General features: G+C 38.8%; 1 protein-coding gene across 8 annotated transcripts in view; it reads right to left on the reverse strand.

Annotated features, from left to right (window-relative positions):
• CCDC30 (coiled-coil domain containing 30) overlaps window positions 1–18,721 on the reverse strand; it is a 119,872-nt gene that overhangs the window by 29,214 nt on the left and 71,937 nt on the right. For 7 of the 8 annotated variants that reach the window (XM_070468330.1, XM_070468328.1, XM_070468329.1 and 4 more), the window contains 2 exons: window positions 8,449–8,692; window positions 2,555–2,731 (listed from right to left, as the gene is read on the reverse strand). In XM_070468330.1, the coding sequence (XP_070324431.1) occupies window positions 2,555–2,731; window positions 8,449–8,692 (421 nt within the window). The remainder of the gene's footprint in view (window positions 1–2,554; window positions 2,732–8,448; window positions 8,693–18,721) is intronic. The other variant, XM_070468333.1, reaches the window with a different exon arrangement.

Consider the following 18,721-nt stretch of genomic DNA (forward strand, 5'->3'; position numbering starts at 1 on the left):
TGCTATCACTCTGCCCCTACAACACACCTCGCATCCGTTTCTGTCATTTGTGTCACCACCTCTGCTAGATCATCATCATCTCCAGCCTGGACCACAGCAATAGCACTGGTTGCACCGCCTCCACTTTTAGTCCCTTCTAATCTGTTAGCCACACTGCAGCCAGTGTTCTCTTAAAAGCGGAAGTTGAACTGTACTTCCTGAGTGGTATGTGCATGTGTGCTCATGCCCAGTCGTGTCCGACTCTTTGCGACCCCGTGGACTGTAGCCCGCCAGGCTCCTCCATCCATGGGATTCTCCAGGCAAGAATACTGGAGTGGGTTGCCACTCCCTTCTCCAGGGGAACTTCCCAACCCAGGGATCGAACCCACATCTCCTGCATTGCAGGCAGATTCTTTATTTCTGAGCCACCGGGGAAGCCTTCTGAGTGGTACATTTCACAATAAAATGGTTTAAAAGCAACACATTTGCATTCTGGTTCCTTAGCCAGTCTTACAAGTATGCCGAATATTAGCCAGGGGCCCAGAGTACAAACATCTCTGAGTGGATTTTTAAAGTTCTAAGTTTGCAAAGCTGAGTTTCTAAAGTGCCCCAAACTGAAGAGAGGGAAAGACAGAAATAGGCCTGGTACTAAATTCTGACTCTGCAATTTGTCAGCTTTGCCACCTTGAACAATTTTCTCATCCATAAAATGCTGACCCTTCAGGACCGGGAGGTTTATAATAGATAAAGTGGACAAACTGTCACTATAAGGTAGTTGGCTATTGCATATAACTCTGCTTAGGTGCCTGAGCTAAGGCATCAGCCCAAAGACCGCAGTCTTATCAATGAAATGGTCAAAATTTTACCCTACCATGAAGGAGATTCAAAACCAGAAAAAATACCTTCTCCTTTTATCAAGCTATCATTTACCCATCCCTGAAGGACCTGTTCATTAATCAACAAATACTGATATTTATAGAGTGCCAACCATATTTAAGATGTTATGATCTGTTGTTCTGGTCATTGTACCTTGACATAGATGTAGTCAGAGTGGACAATTAAAATGATCTAAGAGAGGTGTTTGAAGGGAAAGGTAAAAGGCTGTCTTGAAATGTGAGAAAGATTTGGAATTTTATTTCAAACTACAAAGGCTTGAGAGAATATGATATTTAGTGTTCTAAAAACTGTGAATGAAGAGGATAGGGAAGAAGTGTATCTAAACAATCCTGGAATTCTAGACCTCTCTAGAAGGGCTTTTCTAGAAGTTTGAGACAAATAACTGTTTTCCTCTATATGACCCCTACTAGACTGTGAGCTCCTAAAAAGTAGGAACCTTTCTTAATCCATTTTTATGTCACTTTTTAAATAAGGTCATTGATCCTGCCACATGAGGGGTGGCAAGCTTTTTAGATAAAGAGCCAGACAGTAAATATTTTAGCCTCTGTGGGCCACATGGTCTCTTGTCAGAACTACTCATATTTGCTGTTGTAGTGCAAAGGCAGCCATCAATAATATGTGAAAGAACAGGTATGCTGTGTGCCAATAAAACTTTATTTACAGAAATAAAAGGAAAGTCAAATCCTGCCTATGGATTTTACCTATAGGCCAAAGTTTGCTGACCCCTGCACCAGGGGATAAGAATTGTGTCAATTTTGCCTATCATTAAATCCTCAGTATTGACGAGATGGCCTGCCTTGTGTTAAGACTGATGCTCAATAAATATTTGTTGAATGTTGAACTCCAGAATCTTAAATAGGGGCTTACAGAAACTAGGTCCCTAATATATGTTTACAGAATTGAACCACAATTAAAAGAAAATACCATTTTACATGGTGGTTCAGTCTGAACATTTTGTAGTTCATAAAATTTAGATGAATCTGTGGGTGGCAGTTCTATACAGATCACTGTAAAATAAGCAAGTTTGGGGGATGTTCCTCTAACTTTTTGATACACTCACGTCAAGAAGAACAACTTTGCTCTCTCACGGTTTGTACCTTGGGGCAGTTGATATTTGATTCAACCAATAATAATGAATGCACCTAGGGGCTTCCCTGGAGGTCCAGTGGTTAAGACTTTGCCTTCCAATGCAGAGAGTACAGGTTCGATCTCTGGTGGAGGAGCTAAGATCCTACATGCCTTGGGGCCAAAAAACCAAACGTAAAACAGAAGCAATACTGTAACAAATTCAGTAAAGACATTTTAAATGGTCCACATAAAAATAATCTTTTAAAAAATGAATGTACCTACTAGGAATAAATATGTCCAGAGAGAGAACCAGGGAAGTGCTACCAGAGATTTGGTTCAGGTCATCGAAATGATTAAATGCTAAATGTCCTAGGTAATGATTTCAAAAAACTTCAAAGTTTTTCACATTTACAGCACACACAACCTTTCAGCAGCAGAGAAACAACTGAAGTGTGCATCTACTTGGTAAAGAGAAGTTGAAGGATGGCGTTACCAGATCGCTGATGCTGTCTACCCATCTGGGGACTCAATCATGAATTACCAAGTTGCAGAAGTTAGATTCCTTCAAGCAATTGAGACCCTTAAATGAAGGATCCCCCACTTGAATTACCTTAATGCTTTCTTCCTGAAGTATGCTATTATGTTGCTTTAAGTCGTAGTTCTTTCCTCGCTCATATCGAAGCTCTTTTTCTGCTGAACTGCATAGAGTCTGGAGCCGGTGCAAATTCTGGTGAAGTTGTTGTACCTCCTCTTGCTGGTATTTCAGTTTTTCTCCAGATGGTGGATACTAAAAGAAACATTTTACCAGGGAAACATGGACAATTTAAAAGAATGTTGGTAAAACATGGGTTCCAGCTGTCAGAATGGGATTAGTCACACTAAATGTTTTTGGAGTTAGCTTCACTGTAACCAATTATTCTTTTTACATGTGTGGCTAGTTGTACACATTCATATAATTTAACTCAGAGTGAAAATACTGAAGAAGTTATATGAACAAAAGCAATTAAGTATAGAAAATTAAGTTTCTTATTTTTCACATTAATGAAGGGGAACAGAAGTGTGGACAGTTTTAGAGCAAAACATGCTTTAAACAGGGAGTACAGGGCTTCCCTGGTGGCTCAGAAGTAAGGAATCTGCCTGCCACTGCAGGAGACACAGGTTCAGCCTCTGATCTGAGAAGATCCCACATGCCCGGAGCAGCTGTTGAGCCTGTGCTCTAGAACCCGGAGGCCACGACTACTGAAGCCCACACAGCCTAGAGCCCGTGTTCCTCAGCAAGAGAAGCCACTGCATGAGGAACCCGCACACCACGGAGTGTGTCCCCTACTTGCCACAACCTAGAAAAGCCCTCACAGCGACGAAGACCCAACACAGTCAAAAATAAAGAAAGAAGTGAAATTTAAAAATACAGGGAGTTCACACCATCAATATATGAAGGAGTGTGAATACTGTGTGTGTGGAAGCTATGTGCGTGTGTGCATGTGCATGTGCACACATTTGCTTGTGTGCAGTGTCTGTTGGTAAAGGGAAAGAGGATATTTAGCAAGAGATACTAAATTCCTAGGCTTCCTTATCGCTTTCCTTTTACTCCATGATGATTCCCCTTCAGTTACTTTTGAACAACACACTCTCCTGCCAGGCCTCTCTGGCACAATAAAACTTGTGACCAAAGGAGGAATTATTTAGATTTTCTAAAAGGTAGGCACATATAGGCGTGCTGAGTAGATCAAGAATTTGACCTTATTCAGTTCAATTGATAAGATACTATCTGTTTCCTGAGTCCTGGTCCAGTGTGTTTCCCGTTCAAGACTTTCTGATAAGGTCACATCATTATTCTAGTTTATCTCGCTATAACAGAATTGCCACAGTGAATTCCCCAAGTCCTTGTTAGCCTTTTGGTTCTGGTCTTGGGTTAGTCAAAAAGGCAATCTGGATCCAACTTGTAGAGCTGCAGGTGTCTAAGATCCCTAGTTAGCTTGCTATGGATAAATGCACTGTTATCTAAACATGGTCAAGTGATATTTATTCACTGTTACAGAAGAATAACTGATGGACATTCTAATTTTATCTAGTAGTCTAGAAGATTTGGTTTAATGTAAATGTATCCCCACGACTCAGATCTATTCTAGGGGAGCTATTACACTAAAGTTTTGAGGAGGGCAAGCCTAAGGGTCAATTCCAGATAGATTCACCACAATAATCTAAGAGACGGGTTTCCTTGGTGGCTCAGATGGTAAAGAGTCTGCCGGCAATGCAGGAGACCTGGGTCGAACTTTGGGTCGGGAAGTTTCCCTGGAAAAGGGAATGGCTAACCACTCCAGTATTCTTTTTTTTTTTTCACTCCAATATTATTGCCTGAAAAATTCCATGGACAGAGGAGCCTGACAGGCTACAGTCCATGGGATCGAAAAGATTCAGACATGACTGAGTGACTAACACTTTTATTTTCAATCTCATACAGACACCTTGGGAAGGCTTTTGGGAGCCAGCTTGCTAGCCTTCCTTAGAAAATTAGCTTGATATGAGAACTATATGCTTTCTGTGAGTCTGTCAGCAAGAGGAAGCAGATGACAAAACAGTTAAAAGGTCAGGCTGTAATGGAGACAGACCCAGGTTCCACCACAAAGTGTCATACTAGGCCAGTTATTTAACCTCTCTAAAGCCTCAGTTTCTTCATTTATAAAGTGGCAACAATAATATTCCTGCCTCATTGTATTGCTTAATACACACAGAGTATTAAGTATAGTGCCTAGGGCATAGTGAAAAATGCTAAATTACATATTAAATCTACAAAATTAAGACAATTAACAGTGGTTCAAATGTGTTTCAAGAATAGTGGGAAAGTAATATCTAGAACTCAGCTATTGCAACCTCACCTGGAGTACTGTTGAACAACAGAAATTAAGCCCTAAAGGTCATTAGCAGCCACAAATGATGTCACAAAAGACATATGAGCAATATAGCTCACATACTTACTCATAATAGAAACGCTCACAATTTTTTTACTGTGTATTTGCCATTTATAAGCATTCTTTAAAGTTTAGGTGTTTATAGCTACCTAAATTTGCATGTTATGAGATTAATAAACTGCAGCACACATGGAAAGTAGCAAGGTACCAGCACCATAATCTTGCAACATCAGTGAAGTCTAAAAACCACACACACACACACACACACACACACAAGAACTAAAAAGTAGAACAATCTATAGCTATCATATGATCAAAGAGCTATATACACAGAAAGAGGTTCTGAAATTATCACTGCACAGTGCACTGTAGACAAAAATCTGACTAAAATATATTTTCTGGGACTTTACCGGTAGTTCAGTGGTTAAGACTCCATGCTCCCAATACAGGGGGCCCAGGTTCGATCCCTGGTTGAGGAACTAAGATTCCACATATTGCAACTAGAGAGGCTGCATGCTGCAATGAAGACCAGTGTAGGCAAACAAACAAACAAAAATAATTTTAAAAATGGTAAATATTAAAAACGTATTTTCTTCCTTGCTTGCTTAAAGAAGTAAATAAAGTATTATGTGTGTGAATGTTTTGGGAAATGTGAATCTTAAAACACAAATACGTTGTTTTTTTCCCATGAGGCCCATATCTACCTCATTTACTATTGTATGTACCTTAACATGGGGCCTGGCACATCACAGATACTCAGTTAATACTGATTGAATAAATGAATAAGAAAAACTTGCACTTCTTTCAATACCAGATTCACTGTTATGGAAGAAAATTACTGTTTCTGTGGCTATACGGTATATAGATTTCTTCATTCACAAAATGGCTATTTCCCCAGATTTCTCATAGAATTCTTATACATTTAATAGTTTTTCACACACACCCCCACCAAGTATTGAGAAAAGATTCTTCAAGTAATGGGAAAGGGTAAATTAGAGAAAATTAATAAATTAAACTTCATGGCAAATAGATGAGGAAACAATGGAAACAGTGACAGACTTTATTTTTTGGGGGGCCCCAAAATCACTGCAGATGATGACTGCAGCCATGAAATTAAGAGACACTTGCTCCTTGGAGGAAAAGCTGTGACAAACCTAGACAGCGTATTAAAAAGCAGAGACATTACTTTACTGACAAAGGTCCATCTAGTCAAAGCTATAGTTTTTCCAGTAGTCAGGTAAGGATGTGAGAGTTGGACCATAAAGAAGGCTGAGCCCTGAAGAATTGATGCTTTTGAACTGTGGTGTTGGAGAAGACTCTTGAGAGTTCCTTGAACTGCAAGGAGATCCAACCAATGACTCCTAAAGGAAATCAATCATGAATATTCATTGGAAGGACTGATGCTGAAGCTGAAACTCCAATACTTTGGCCATCTGATGCGAAAAACTGACTCCTTGGAAAAGACCCTGATGCTGGGAAAGACTGAAGGCGGGAGGAGAAGGGGGCGACAGAGGATAAGATGGTTGGATGGCCTCACCTACTCAATGGACATGAGTTTGAGCAAGCTCTAGGAGTTGGTGATGGACAGGGAAGCCTGGTGTGCTGCAGTCCACGGAGTCACAAAGAGTCAGACACAACTGAACTGAACTGAATAAATTAACCAAGGTATTAGTTCTCATATTCTAGATTTTATTATTCTAAAAGTTCACTGATCATTTTAAGCTCATAAGTAAACTTTAATCATCTTTGTGACCACAGTGTTCGGCCTCCACTCAGGCCTCCTACACTGGCCCACTGTCCAATAAAAGGATTGTCTGGGTATGAAAATTCAACTTCTTTTTGACTATGTGATGTCATACTTCCTTGTGGTCTTCTGAACAAATCCAGTGACTTCCTTCTCATTCAAATGTATCTGAGTCTCCTTTGCAGTATATATTTTCCTGGTTTACGATGACTTGACTGTTTTTCACTCTATTGCCAAACCTCTTTTCAAGTATGCTTTTGACTTCTTTTCTTAACACGCTCGTTTTCTTGGACATCCCTGGTGGCTCAGGCAGTAAAGCGTCTGTCTACAAAGTGGGAGACCCAGGTTCAAGCCCTTGGGTGGGAAGATCTCCTCGAAAAGGAAACGGTAACCCACTCCAGTATTCTTGCCCGGGAAATCCCATGGACAGAGGAGCCTACAGTCCATGGGGTCACAAAGAGTCGGACACAACTGAGAGACTTCACTTTCTTACTTTCACTTTCTTTTTCTTGTTTTCTAAATGTATACTGAATCACTCCTCAAGTGTATATTATCAGTTTTTTGAAGTTGGTTTACTTATGAGTTGGTTTACTTTTGAGATACTCCTGTGGATCTCAAAATAATTCCTAGAAAGGTGTGTGTATGGAAATTTTAATTTGTACAAGAGAGAATCAGTAGAACTGAGGTAAAAGAATTGAGATATAGTCACTCCTTTTATTTCTCCTGCAAGCAGACTGTTAATAAATAGCAATTGCTTATTGTTCCATTGCTCAATCATGTCCGACTCTTTGCAACCCCATGAACTGCAGCATGCCAGGCTTCCCTGTCCTTCACTATCTCCCAGAGTCTGCTCAAATTCATGTCCCCTGAGTCAGTGATGCCATCCAACCATCTCATCCTCTGTCATCCCCTTCTCCTCCTGCCCTCAATCTTTCCCAGCATAAGGTCTTTTCCAATGAGTTGGCTCTTCACATCAGGCAGCCAATTATTGGAACTTCAGCTTCAGCATCAGTCTTTCCAATGAATATTCAGGGTTGGTTTCCTTTAGGATTTACTGGTTTGGTCTCCTTGCTGTTCAAAGGACTCTCAAGAGGCTTCTCTAGCACCACAGTTCGAAAGCATCAATTCTTTGGCACTTAGCCTTCTTTATGGCCTAACTCTCACATCTGTGTATGACTACTGGAAAAACCATAGCTTTGGCTATATGGACCTTTGTTGGCAAAGTGATATCTCTGCTTTTTAATACACTGTCTAGGTTTGTCTAGGTTTTCTTCCAAGAAGCAAGCATCTTTTGATTTCAGGCCTGCAGTCATCGCCCACAATGACTTTGGAGCCTAAGAAGATAGTTTAGTAACTGTTTTCATTGTTTCCCCGTTTATTTGCCATGAAGTGATGGGACTGGATGCCATGATCTTAGTTTTTTGAATATTGAGTTTTAAGCCAGTTTTTTCACTCTCCTCTTTAAAAAGCTACGGCCATATTTCAAAGAATTTCAAGTCTGTGGCCTTTCCCCCACCAAAACAATGTATTTTGTGTATCAAGCTAGGTACCAGGAACACAAAATGTGGCACAAATTCTGCTGTCCCCTATTCCACTTGCCTAGTGCCGACAATGACAATCAATCAGCATTCTTTCCTGCTGAGAATTGGCGGAGCCTAAGAACCCTTTATAATAAAATGCATCAATGAATGGGCTCAGCTGAGATTTTGATTGCTACTTTATTAACATTCGGGGCATGGTTATGATATTGTTCAACAGATATGTGCTAACAGTGATATTAAAAATTAAAGCTCTATCCACAGCTGATCAGAGGAAATGGAGCCAGTCAGACCTCATGTTTATCACACCTACCTGGGCACTACTGTCTTCTGAGGTATCCCCAGAGCTCTGAGACTGAAGAAGGCTCTGATTCATAAGGCTCAGCTCTTCTCTGAGCCTCATAACTTCCTCAGGCTGCAAGGTCAACTGCTGTTCTTCGTCTGTCATTTCTTGGTTCTGCTGTGAGTCCTCCTCCTTCTGTCCCTCTCTTGGAAAAGTGCCCTCCTTTACTGCCTTCTCTGGAACTTCCTTCTGCTTATTTTCTCCTAGTTCGGGACTTAGCACAAATATAATAATAAAAAAACTATCAAAATGCTCCTTATAGTAGCAGAATATGGAGGAAAAATATGTACCAGTGAAGAAAGTGCTGCAAGCAAGATTTTTGACCTGAATTCTACAGAGGAGCAGTTGCCTTATGCTTGGAAATACACTTTAAAAACAAATCAGTCATATCCTTTTTACTCATATTCAGGGAAACGACCCATCATAGGTTTTTGTCTACAGGTGTAGACAAATAACCAGTTTAGTGAATTTTTCACTTTTTTCAACTTTTAGTATGGCACTGGGCAGATATAGCTTATAAAGATTTTTTTTTTAATCACTCAATAAGCACCAGGCACTTTGGCAGGCATTAGGGCTACAACAGGACAAAATCCTGTCCCTAAGGAGCTTACAATTTAGTGAGAAATAAGGACAAGTTAACAAGTGATTATATTAAGCTGTTGCTGCGCTGCTAAGTCACGTCAGTTGTGTCCAACTCTGTGCGACCCCAGAGACGGCAGCCCACCAGGCTCCGCCGTCCCTGGGATTCTCCAGGCAAGAACACTGGAGTGGGTTGCCATTTCCTTCTCCAATGCATGAAAGTGAAAAGTGAAAGTGAAGTCGCTCAATCGTGTCCAACTCTTAGTGACCCCATGGACTGCAGCCTACCAGGCTCCTCCATCCATGGGATTTTCCAGGCAAGAGTACTGGAGTGGGTTGCCATTGCCTTCTCCTATATTAAGCTAGTAATAAGTAATTGGAGGCCTGATGGATTAGCTGGTACAGGCTAGGCAGATGTAAAGGTAGGGATGTGTGCATACTTGCCTGTGTGTATATATATGTTGAAGATGGGGGATGTTGGAAGACTTCATAAATAAGATAGTTAAAAGCCCAGAGGCAAAAGAGAGAGTGTGCTTTAGGAAGATTATTTGGAGTCTGTGTGTCAGGGAAGTCAGTTGAGAGATTGTTGTGATCTGCCTACTAACCAACAGTGACTAGAATAGGATGGTGAGGATGAAAAGGCAGAATGGGTCTTAAAGAGATATTTAGAAGATGATATTGATAAGATCTGTCATTTATTGGGTGTGGCAGCTGAGGGAGAAAAGGGAACAATGAGTGACATCTGGATTTCTGACAGGAACAAATGAGCAAGTGGATGGTAGCCCAAGAAGACAGAATGTAGGTATACACTGGAGAGATGCTTGGGGTGAAGATATAGATACAGAGGAATGTGAGCAGAAACCCTGGGATTAAATGAGCCAGGGAGAAGGGGGAAAGTAAGAGGAAGAGGATCAATCTAGATAGAAGCCTAAAGACTTATGAGGAACAAACAGAGGAAACGGGCCTGAAGAGAAAGCTCAGAAGCCAGAGTAGCAGGAGGAAAACCAAAAGGCTGTGAGCCACTGAAGCCAAGGGAGGGAACATACCTTCCGTGGTTAGAGAGTGTGAATGAAAAGTGAACACAAACAAGTCCATTTTGTTTTTATTCCATTAATCTTAAATTTGTTTCCAGTACCTCGGGGTCTAGCACAAGATGCTTTACAAGTTATAGCTGGTGCTCAAATTCTCTAAGAAGGCAATTTGGCAATGCAGATCAAGAGCCATAAACATGTTCAGATCTTTTGACTGAATAACGGCATTCCATTGAATTTACTGGTATAAAATAGTTGGCAAGAAGAAAAAAGCTGAATATATAATAATGCTCATGATCACAGTATTTAAAACAGGGATTAAGTGGAGACACAGAAATGGCTAAGATGATTAAAGATAAACCAACTTGAAAGTGGTATGTAGACTATTCATCAACATTAAATACTTATTAAAGTAAAATGGTGGAACAATAAATAATATATATGTATTGTGTGTAAACATCATACATATGGGAAAGGTATATTCAGAAAAAACTGGAAAAGAACACAGGAAAAATTGTATCTATGGAGTTTTTTTCCCTTTTAAAATTCATTTAATATTGTATGTAAAAGAATTAAATAATTACCTTGAACTCAGCAGTTTTTTTAAAGATAATATATTCAAATGATTAAAAACATGAGATAAAGAGTAAAATGTTTTAAAAATAAATTTCTGATAAAATAATGATTCCTTCCATCCTCTGTAAACTCTTTTCTTTTTCTTACTCTCAAAGGAAGCTGAAGACTGGGAAAATGCAAACATATACCTAATATTTTTTAAAAACGGAAAGACTAACTTCTGCATTCAGGAAGATAAAGTAGACATACTTTTCCCTATTTTTCCCAACAAGTACAACTAAACACTCTGAACATTATATATAAAACAAATATAAGAAGACTCTGAAAAGTAGGAAGAAGTAGAATCAGCTAGGGAACTCAGGACTTGAAGAATGACATGTCTATGAGTTTCCTGGGTTTTATTGTAGCTGTGTATATTCAAGACTTAGTGCTGAAGAAGCTGGCAACCCAGACAACACCAAGAAGCATAGATGAAAGGCTTTTTACTCTGTACAGAGGGCCAGGAAACAGACATGCAAGCAAGAAAGAAAACTTTTGGACATTATCCACTTTACCCCAGCCAAATGTCATAAAACAAACAAACAAACAAACAAACAAAAACCTGTGGTTTACCTCACTCATGTCAGCAAAGGTCAAGATGGGAGCCCAAATTTCTACCTTCACCAGGTATAAGAAGGTACCTCAACTCCTCTGCTGGGGATAGTGTCAGAGGCCAGTGGGAAGCAGGGGTTTTCATCCCTTCCAGGTAGTACTAGACATGGGGAATATGGGACTTCCACCCATACCTGGAAGTAAGGAGGTACTTTTCTGTCTATTGGGGTAGTTTCAGAGGAGGCCTAGTTGAGGGTTAGGACTTTCACCACTGCCCTGCTCATGATATCATGGGGGTCAAAGTACAGAGCATTAATAAGACATCCCTCCCATCACAGTCACTGCAGTACAAGTACAGGCCTAGTGAGGAGCAGTAATTTCTACCATCACCAGCAGTAATGAGGAGTCCTTCTTTCCTTGGGTGTTCACAGAGGCTGAGTGGGGAACCTAGACTTCTACTGTAACCTGGGGTAGTAATGAGACAATATACTTCTCCATGTCACCTGCCCCAGAGTGGCATCAGAAGAAACCAGCTAAACAGAAGGTTAAATAAAACAAGATGTAGAGTTTTATAATATAATACCCCAAATATTCAGATTTCATTCTAAAATTATTCATCATACCAAGAACCAGAAATCTCAACTTGAATGAGACAAGGCAACAATAGATGACAAACCAAGATATCAGGATTATTTAACAAATATTTTAAATCAGACCTCATAAAATAATCCAAACAGCAATTATGAAACATTTGAAACAAATGAAAAGGTAGAAAGTGTGAACAGAACTAGAAAGTCTCAGTAAACAAATAGAAGATATAGGAAAAAAACAAAATGGAAATTTAAAACTGAGAAATACAATAGCCAAAAATTAAAAACTCATTGGATAGAATCTATAGCAGAATGGAGGAGGTAGAGAAAAGAATCAGTGAGCTTGAAAACAGAACAATACAAATTACCCAATCTGAAAAACAGAGAGAAAATAGACTGGGAGGAAAAGGAAAAAAAAAAGTGCCTCTGGAAACTGTGAGACTATAGCAAAAGATCTAATGCTTTTGTTATTGGATCTTGGAAAGAGAGAATAGGTAGGGCTGAAAACGTACATAGAGAAATAATGGCTACAGCCTTTCCCAGACATAAGCTGAGATTCAAGAAGCTGAGTGAGCTCCAAACAAGATAAACCTAAAGAAATCCATACCAAAATGCATCAAAGTCAAATTTCTGAAAAACGAAGACAACAGAAACTTGAAAGGAACAGGGGAGAAACACTAGGGAAAGACAATTCAAATGACAGCAGGCTTCTCATCAGAAATCACAGAGATCAAGAAGGAATTTGCATAACATTTTTGAAATGCTGAAACAGAAAAGAAGTGCTGATCCAGAATTCTATACCCAGGGAAAATATTCTTCAGGAATGAAGAGGAAATCAAGACGTTCTCAGATGAAGAAAAATCAAAAGAATTTGCCACTTGCAGAAGTACTCTAAAAGAATGGCTAAAGGAAACTCTATACACATAGGAAAGATTTAAAAAGGCACACTGGAACATCAGGAAGGAAGGAAGTAGAGAAAGAGTAAAAATCTGGATAAATACATTTTCCTTCTCCTTTTGAGGGGCTTCTCTTGGTGGCTCAGATGCTAAAGAATCTGCCTGCAGTACAGGAGACCCAGGTTCAATCCCTGGGTTGGGAAGATCCCCAGGAGAAGGGCATGGCAACCCACTCCAGTATCCTTGCCTGGAGAATTCCATGGACAGAGGAGCCGGGTGGGCGCCTCATAAAGAGTCAGAAATGACTGAGCAACTTTCACTTTCACTTTTTCCACTTCTGAGTTTCCTAAATTCTGTATAATGGATGAAGCAAAGTTATAGCACTGTTTGATGTGGTTCTAAATGTGTGCTGAGAAAAATTTTAAGACAATTATAAATAGGGGAGGGTAAAGGGACATGACTATGGCTCAGATCATGAACTCCTTATTGCCAAATTCAGACTTAAACTGAAGAAAGTAGGGATAACCACTAGACCATTCAGGTATGACCTAAATCAAATCCCTTATGAATATACAGTGGAAGTGAGAAATAGATTTAACGGACTAGTTCTGATAGACAGAGAGCCTGATGAACTATGGACGGAGGTTTGGGACATTGTACAGGAGACAGGGATCAAGACCATCCCTATGGAAAAGAAATGCAAAAAGGCAAAACGGTTGTCTGAGGAGGCCTTACAAATAGCTGTGAAATGAAGAGAAGCTAAAAGTAAAGGAGAAAAGGAGAGATATTCCCATTTGAATGCAGAGTTCCAAAGAATAGCCAGGAGAGATAAGAAAGACTTCCTTGGTGATCAATGCAAAGAAATAGAGGAAAACAACAGAATGGGAAAGACTAGAGATCTCTTCAAGAAAATTAGCGATACCAAGGGAACATTTCATGCAAAAATGGCCTCAATAAAGGACAGAAATGGTATGGACCTAACAGAAGCAGAAGATATTAAGAAGAGGTGGCAAGAATACACAGAAGAACTGTACAAAAAAGATCTTCACGACCCAGATAATCACAATGGTGTACTCACTCACCTAGAGCCAGACATCCTGGAATGTGAAGTAAAGTGGGCCTTAGAAAGCATCACTACGAACAAAGGTAGTGGAGGTGATGGAATTCCAGTTGAGCTATCTCAAATCCTGAAAGATAATGCTGTGAAAGTGCTGCACACAATATGCCAGCAAATTTGGAAAACTCAGCAGTGGCCACGGGACTGGAAAAGGTCTGTTTTCATTCCAATCCTTAAGAAAGGCAATCCCAAGAATGCTCAAACTACCACACAATTGCACTCATCTCACATGCTAGTAAAGTAATGCTCAAAATTCTCCAAGCCAGGCTTCAGCAATATGTGAACCGAGAACTTCCAGATGTTCCAGATGTTCTAAAACCAGCTGGTTTTAGAAAAGGCACAGAAACCAGAGATCAAATTGCCAATATCCGCTGGATCATCAAAAAAGCAAGAGAGTTCCAGAAAAACATCTATTTCTGTTTTATTGACTACGTCAAAGCCTTCGACTGTGTGGATCACAATAAACTGTGGAAAATTCTGAAGGAGATGGGAATACCAGACCACCTGACCTGCCTCTTGAGAAACCTGTATGCAGGTCAGGAAGCAACAGTTAGAACCGGACATGGAACAACAGACTGGTTCCAAATAGGAAAAGAAATACGTCAAGGCTGTATATTGTCACCCTGCTTATTTAACACATATGCAGAGTACATCATAAGAAACGCTGGGCTGGAAGAAGCACAAGCTGGAATCCAGATTGCTGGGAGAAATATCAATAACCTCAGATATGCAGATGACACCACCCTTATGGCAGAAAGTGAAGAGGAACTAAAAAGCCTCTTGATGAAAGTGAAAGACGAGAGTGAAAAAGTTGGCTTAAACCTTAACATTCAGAAAACTAAGATCATGGCATCTGGTCCCATCACCTCATGGGAAATAGATGGGGAGACAGTGGAAACAGTGTCAGACTTTATTTTTGGGGGCTCCAAAATCACTGCAGATGGTGATTGCAGTCATGAAATTAATAGATACTTACTCCTTGGAAGGAAAGTTATGACCAACCTAGACAGCATATTGAAAAGCAGAGACATTACTTTGCCAACAAAGGTCCATCTGGTCAAGGCTATGGTTTTTCCAATGGTTATGGATGGATGTGAGAGTTGGACTGTGAAGAAAGCTGAGGGCCAAAAAATTGATGCTTTTGAACTATGGTGTTGGAGAAGACTCTTGAGAGTCCCTTGGACTGCAAGGAGATCCAACCAGTCCATCCTAAAGGAGATCGGTCCTGGGTGTTCATTGGAAGGACTGATGCTGAAGCTGAAACTCCAATACTTTGGCCACCTGATGCAAAGAGCTGATTCATTGGAAAAGACCCTGATGTTGGGAGGGACTGGGGGCAGGAGGAGAAGGGGACGACAGAGGATGAGATGGCTGGATGGCATCACTGACTTGATGGGCATGAGTTTGTGATGGACAGGGAGGCCTGATGTGCTGTGATTCATGGGGTAGCAAAGAGTCGGACACGACTGAGTGACTGAACTGAACTGAAAGGGACATAAAGGGAGGTAAAGTTTCTACATTTCATTCAAATTGGTAAAATTGTGTGTACGTATGTATGTGTGTGTAAAACATAGTACCTAGAGCAACCAATGTAAAGCTATGAGAAGAAGTACACTCAAGAACACTATAAAAATCAAAGTAGAATTATTAAAAAGTGTTCAAATAACTCATAGGAAGGCAGAAAACAGAAAACTGATACAAACAACAGAACAAATAGAGAACCAAAAATGAAAAAATAGCAAACTTAAGCTCTAATAGATCGATAATTATATGTAAATAGCCTAACCACACCAATTAAAACAGACTGGCTGAGTGGATTAAAAAATAAGACCTAACTATATGATGTTTACAAAAACTCATCTCAAATGTAGTAATAAAAGCAAGTGGAAGGCAAAAAGATGAAAAAGATATATCATGCAAATGTTAATAAAAAGAAAACAAGAGAATCTATATTAACATCAGATAAAATGAATTTCAAAAATAAGAAAATTAAAAGAGAGGAGGACATTATTACAGATAAAAAGGTTAGCCCACCAAGAAGACATAGCAATCCTAAAATGTGTATGCACCAAACAACAAAGCTACAAAAGTGAAAACTGAATAACTAAAAGGAGAAATAAACAAATCACAATTACAGTTGGAGATTTTAACAATCCTTTTGCAAAAATTGATAGGACAACTAGATAGAAAATCAGCTATATCAGTTGACACTAAGAAAGCATTTGATAAAATGTAAAATTTATGATAAAATCTTAAAGAAACAGAAATATAACTTCTTTAATTTGACCAAAATCCAACAGCTAATGTTATACTAATGGTGAAAACCAAATGCCTTCCTGATAAGATTGGAAACAAGACAGAGATATTCGTATTTACTACTTTTATTCAACATACTGCTGCAAGTCCTAGCTAATGTTAAGTTGGCTAAAAAGGAAATAAAAGGCATACAGATTGGAAAAGATGAAATAATCTGAAATGTCATGATTTTCAGATAACATAATTGTCTATGAAGGAAATTCCAAGGAATCTTAAAAAAAAAAAACTGGAACAAATAAGCAAGTTCAGCGAGGTCACAGAATGCAACATAAATAATTGTTATTTCTGTATATTAGCAATGAACACATAAACACTGAAATTTCAAGTACTATTAACAATTGGTCAGAAAAGTAAAATAATTAGGTATATATACACAAAACATGTATGGATTTCATCTGATGAAAACTATAATATACTGATTAAAAAAAAGAAAAGAATATATCTAAATCTAAACATAAATGTAGGACATACTGTGTCCACGAATTGCAGGATTATTCATAGGAAGGATGTCAATTCTCCCTACATTGATATGCAGATTTAAAACAATTTGTATCAAAATTCCAGCCAGATGTTTTACAGCTACAGATAAGATTATTCCAGCATTATATGAAAAGGCAAAGGAACCAGAAAGCTAAACGATTCTGAAAAGGAATAAACATAATTAGTCTATCCAATTTCAAAATTTGTTATATAGCTATAGTAATCAAGATTGTGTGATATTAGTGGAGGAATAGACACACAGATCAATGGAATAGAATTAGAGAAACCAGAAACAGAAGCTCACAATCATGTCTAACTCATTTTTGTCAAAGATGTGAAAGCAATTCAATGAAGACAGTATTTTCAAGAAATGATGCTAAAGCAATTGAATATCTATAGGCAAAAAAAGAGAATCCCATCTAAGTCTCATACCTTATACAGAAAATAACTCGAAATAGATCATGAGCTTAAATGCAAACTATAAAACATAGGAGAAAATATTCAAGATTTAAGGTGAGGCAAAGAATTCTTAGATTTAACATCAAAAGTATGATCTGTAAAAGGGAAATCTGATACCTCATCAAAATTAAATTTTTTTGCTCTGAGAAAACTTTCTTAAGAGGGTGAAAAGACAGGACATAGACTGGGAAAAATATTTGCAAGTCACATAACCAACAAAGAAACTAGAATCTAGAATTTAAAAAGAACTCTCAAAATTTAACATTAACAAAACAAATCCAGTTAGAAAATAGGCAAAACATATCAAAGGAGACTTCACTAAAGAGGATACACATATGTACACAAATAGATGCTACGCATTAGGAAAATGCAAATTGAAAGTACAATGGGATATTACTACATGCCTATTAGAATGGCTAAAATTTAAAAGTGATAACACCAAATGCTAGTGAGGATACAGAGAAACTGGGTCACTTATACATACCTAGTGGGAATGTAAAATGATACAGTCATTCTGGAAAAAGTTTAGCAATTTATTTTAAAAAGACTAATTAAAGCTAAATATGTGAGTACCAGGTTACCCAAAATTGCACTGCTGGGGATTTATCCCAGAGGAAAAAATAATATGTTCCCATAAAACTTGAATATTTACAGCAGCTTTATTAATAATAGCCAGAACTGGAAATAACCCAGGTGTCCTTCAATGGATGAAAGCTTAAAAAAAAAATCTGTGGTATAGTCATACCAAGGATATACTACTCAGCAATGAAAAGTATCCAACTATTGATATATGCAATAATCTAGACGAATCTCTAGAGAATTATGCTGAGTGAAAAAAGTCAACCCTAAAATACTACTTATTATATAGTTACATTTATATAACATTCTTGAAAAGAAAAACTTACAGAAATGGAGAATAGACTAGTTAGAACAGAAAAGGGCCAGGGCTTAAGGAAGGGGTGAAGTAGGAGGGAAGTGGGGGTGGCTATAAAAGGACAACATGAGGTATCCTCGGAGTGATGGAAACGCTCTGTATCTTGACTATATCAATGTCAATATCCAGATTATGATACTGTACTACAGTTTTGTAAGAGGTTACCATTGGGGGAAACTGGTAAAGCATAAATGGGGATTGCTATTATTTTTTACAACTGCATGTGGATATATAATTGTCTCAAAAGTTTAGTTTAAAAAATGAAAAACCTATAAGCTGGCCATTTATTATTTATGAAGGTGCTTGATTTGTCATATAATAATTTAATAATATATCATAATAATTTATTTACTATTAATAATAAACAGTAAATTTCGCCAGACCTAATATGGTTTCTGGAGAAGGCAATGGCACCCCACTCCAGTACTCCTGCCTGGAAAATCACATGGACTGAGGAGCCTGGAAGGCTGCAGCCCATGGGGTCACGAAGAGTCAGACACGACTGAGTGACTTCACTTTCACGCATTGGAGAAGGAAATGGCAACCCACTCCAGTGTTCTTGCCTGGAGAATCCCAGGGACCGGGGAGCCTGGTGGGCTGCCGTCTATGGGGTCGCACAGAGTCGGACACGACTGAAGTGACTTAGCAGAATATGGTTTCCTTCTAAATTACAT

This window comes from Odocoileus virginianus, chromosome 5 (assembly GCF_023699985.2).
Source record: "Odocoileus virginianus isolate 20LAN1187 ecotype Illinois chromosome 5, Ovbor_1.2, whole genome shotgun sequence".
In the NCBI taxonomy this organism is placed as follows: domain Eukaryota; kingdom Metazoa; phylum Chordata; class Mammalia; order Artiodactyla; family Cervidae; genus Odocoileus; species Odocoileus virginianus.